At 36.7% G+C, this 3,587-nt stretch overlaps 1 protein-coding gene across 1 annotated transcript; it reads left to right on the plus strand.

The window, feature by feature from the left end:
- Positions 1 to 438: 438 nt before the first annotated feature.
- On the plus strand, positions 439 to 3,188 carry LOC114173154 (Tetratricopeptide repeat (TPR)-like superfamily protein). The gene has a single exon (XM_028057400.2). It carries the CDS (start codon positions 516 to 518, stop codon positions 2,544 to 2,546), a length of 2,031 nt encoding a protein of 676 aa, XP_027913201.1. The 5' UTR covers positions 439 to 515; the 3' UTR covers positions 2,547 to 3,188.
- The last annotated feature ends 399 nt before the right edge of the window (positions 3,189 to 3,587 follow it).

Here is a 3,587-nt window from a genome sequence, read left to right on the forward strand (position 1 = left end):
TTTTTTGAAATATTTTTTAATTTTATCAACTAAGTTCATTAATGTTGTAGTTTGCAAATTTAATAAATGTTTTGGTTCACATGAAATTTTATTTGGTATTCTAATATAAAATATAAACAATTATAATTTTATAATTTATTTTAATGTATTTGGCATCGAAGAAAATCCTCCTAATATTGAATATTTCATAATATTATGTTTTCTTTACCGTAATTTTTTTTCTTTTATAAAAATTAATATTGAAGTAGTTAGAACATGGGTACGGGTATGGGTACGAGATTATACCTGTTACCCGGTGGGGATGGGGATGGGAAAAAAGTTTGATACCCGTTGGGTTTGGGTATGGGGATGGGGATGAATTTTTTATACGGGGATGGGTATGGAATAGTGAAACCCGTCCCCGCCCCGCCCCGTTGCCATCCCTAGGCCTGAAATCTAACTTGTTTCTTTTTTCTTCATTACATTTTTGAAAAAATACATTTGAAGAAGATAATAAAAATGTCCAGCATGAAAATATGAATTTATACTCTTCTCTTATTGCCCGATGTGCGCACACAAAATCGTTAACTACCCTCAGAGCAGTTCACAACAACGTCATCAAATCCGGTTTCACTTACTCGTTCTTGGGCCACAAGCTCATTGATGGCTACATCAAATGCGGCACCCTCGCTGAGGCACGCAAGTTGTTCGATGAATTGCCCAACAGACACATAGTTACTTGGAATTCGATGATCTCTTCTCATATCAGTCATGGGAAGAGCAAAGAAGCCGTTGAGTTCTATGGCAACATGCTTGTGGAGGGTGTTTTACCCGATGCCTACACCTTCTCTGCCATCTCTAAGGCGTTTTCACATTTGGGTCTCCTACGCCATGGCCAGAGGGCTCATGGGTTGGCTGTGGTTTTGGGTTTGGAGGTCCAGGATGTGTTTGTTGCTAGTGCCCTTGTTGATATGTATGCTAAGTTTGATAAAATGAGGGATGCCCATTTGGTTTTTCACCGTGTTTTAGAGAAAGATGTTGTCTTGTTCACTGCATTGATTGTGGGTTATGCTCAACATGGTCTTGATGGGGAAGCTTTAGAGGTTTATGAGGACATGGTCAATAGAGGTGTTAAGCCTAATGAGTATACTCTTGCTTGCATCCTGATAAGTTGTGGTAATCTAGGGGATTTAGTTAATGGTCAGTTGATCCATGGTCTTGTGATTAAGTCTGGCCTGGAATCTGTTGTTGCTTCACAGACTTCTCTCCTTACCATGTATTCAAGGTGCCACATGGTTGAGGATTCTATAAAGGTGTTTAATTTGCTTGATTATGCAAATCAGGTGACATGGACATCTTTTGTGGTGGGTCTTGTGCAAAATGGGAGAGAGGAGACTGCTGTGTCAATATTCAGGGAAATGATTCGTTGTTTGATAAGACCAAATCCTTTCACATTGTCGAGTATTTTTCAAGCATGTTCTAGCCTTGCAATGCTTGAAGTAGGGGAACAGATGCATGCCATTACGATGAAACTAGGATTAGATGGAAATAAATATACAGGTGCAGCACTGATTAATTTATACGGAAAATGTGGAAATGTAGAGAACGCAAGGTATGTTTTTGACGTTTTAACTGAGTTAGATGTAGTTGCTATCAATTCAATGATCTATGCTTATGCTCAAAATGGTTTCGGGCACGAGGCACTTGAGCTGTTTGAAAGAATGGAAATTTTGGGACTTGTGCCAAATGGTGTGACATTTATCAGTATTCTCTTGGCATGCAACAATGCAGGTTTAGTTGAAGAAGGATGCCGGATATTTGCCTCCATTAGGAATAATCACAAAATTGAATTGACAAGAGACCATTTTACTTGTATGATTGATTTGCTAGGGCGATCAAGGAGACTTGAGGAGGCTGCAATGTTGATAGAGGAAGTGAGAAATCCGGATGTGGTACTATGGAGGACATTACTAAACACATGTAAGATTCATGGAGAGGTAGAAATGGCAGAGAAAGCTATGAGAAAAATCCTTGAGTTTGCTCCGGAGGATGGGGGAACACATATCCTTTTGACAAATCTTTATGCTTCTGCTGGGAAATGGAACCAGGTAATTGAGATGAAAAGCACCATAAGAGATATGAAATTGAAGAAAAGTCCTGCAATGAGTTGGGTTGATATTGATAGAGAGGTGCATACTTTTATGGCTGGAGATTTGTCTCACCCAAGAGCTCATGAGATTTTTGAAATGTTGCATGGATTAATAGAGAAGGTCAAAATTCTGGGTTATAATCCTGATACTAGATTTGTGTTGCAGGATTTGGATGAAGAGAAGAAAATGAGTTCTTTATATTACCATAGTGAAAAACTGGCAATAGCTTTTGCTTTATGGAAGACTATTGGTAGAACTACTACTATCAGGATTTTTAAGAATCTTAGAGTTTGTGGTGATTGCCACAGTTGGATAAAATTTGTTTCTTTACTTACTGGGAGATATATTATTGCTAGAGATGCAAAGAGATTCCATCATTTTAAAGGAGGTTTATGTTCCTGTAAAGATTACTGGTGAAACACATTTGTTATATCCTTTCCCTAGCTTCTCTATATAATAATTTTCTTAGCAGGCCATACCGAACATATGTAGGTATAACCATGTATGATCATCAGGCCCATTTCTCATCATAACTTCTAACACTAGTTATTCAAACTGATGTGTGCTCAATACTTTCATACCTCCATGAAGATGTAAATATCAAAATTTTACATCAAGGAAGTTCTGGATTGGATATTCCTAATTCAGTTATACATGTTAGATAAATGCTCAAATGTGGTTCTGTGTAAGTTGTTACTTTCTGAGTTGCTACCTGTATTTGTTTACAAGACAATCTTGCAGACACGCATGTTTTCTGTACTCAAGTAACAAACAGTGAATCAGTGAATGATCTCTGCTTGATTTGTATTAGCTGATATTTGTCATTAACAGCATGCAATAGAACCACGATTTATAAAAGTTTGAGATTATGTCAGTAACTAGCAGTTAGAACCTTGTCGTTAAGATGATACCATTGGTGCGGAAATTAATCATTGATGAAAATCCACGATGTACTGAATCCATATTGATAATAGATCATTACATCATGACCAAGGTTGATGTCAAGACATGCTCTGTGACTGGGTCAATTATTGAAATACAGAGCTGTAAATTTGAGTATTTAATTGTTTTGTATGATTGCTGTTGTTGCATTTTGTTTTAACATCGGCATCTCTTAATTCTGTTGCATAATTTGACGAGTGTATCTATTAATTGACTACAAAAACTATATGAATTCTTGTAATAATGTGATTCTTTCATGTCTCTGGTAATATTCTTATCCTGTACATATTTATATTTGAACAATAGAGCTTCTTATGGCCTTTTCAGAGGAGACAAATTTGTACTAGCAAGTAGGATATCAACGGAACGAGTAGACTACGGATAGTAGCTTTCTCGTATTTTATCCTTGGATAAATATTGATCCCGTACCTGTACTTATATTCGTCAGGTATCTATTATGTATATATTCGCATAATTTTTAATATCCATAGATATTCACATGTATCCACAGGTATT

Source organism: Vigna unguiculata, chromosome 2, assembly GCF_037176805.1.
Source record: "Vigna unguiculata cultivar grain cowpea cultivar isolate G323 ecotype 2 chromosome 2, ASM3717680v1, whole genome shotgun sequence".
In the NCBI taxonomy this organism is placed as follows: domain Eukaryota; kingdom Viridiplantae; phylum Streptophyta; class Magnoliopsida; order Fabales; family Fabaceae; genus Vigna; species Vigna unguiculata.

Coding starts and splice junctions, on each gene's coding strand:
- LOC114173154 (XM_028057400.2), top strand. CDS start 516: ATGAATTTATACTCTTCTCTTATTGCCCGATGTGCGCACACAAAATCG.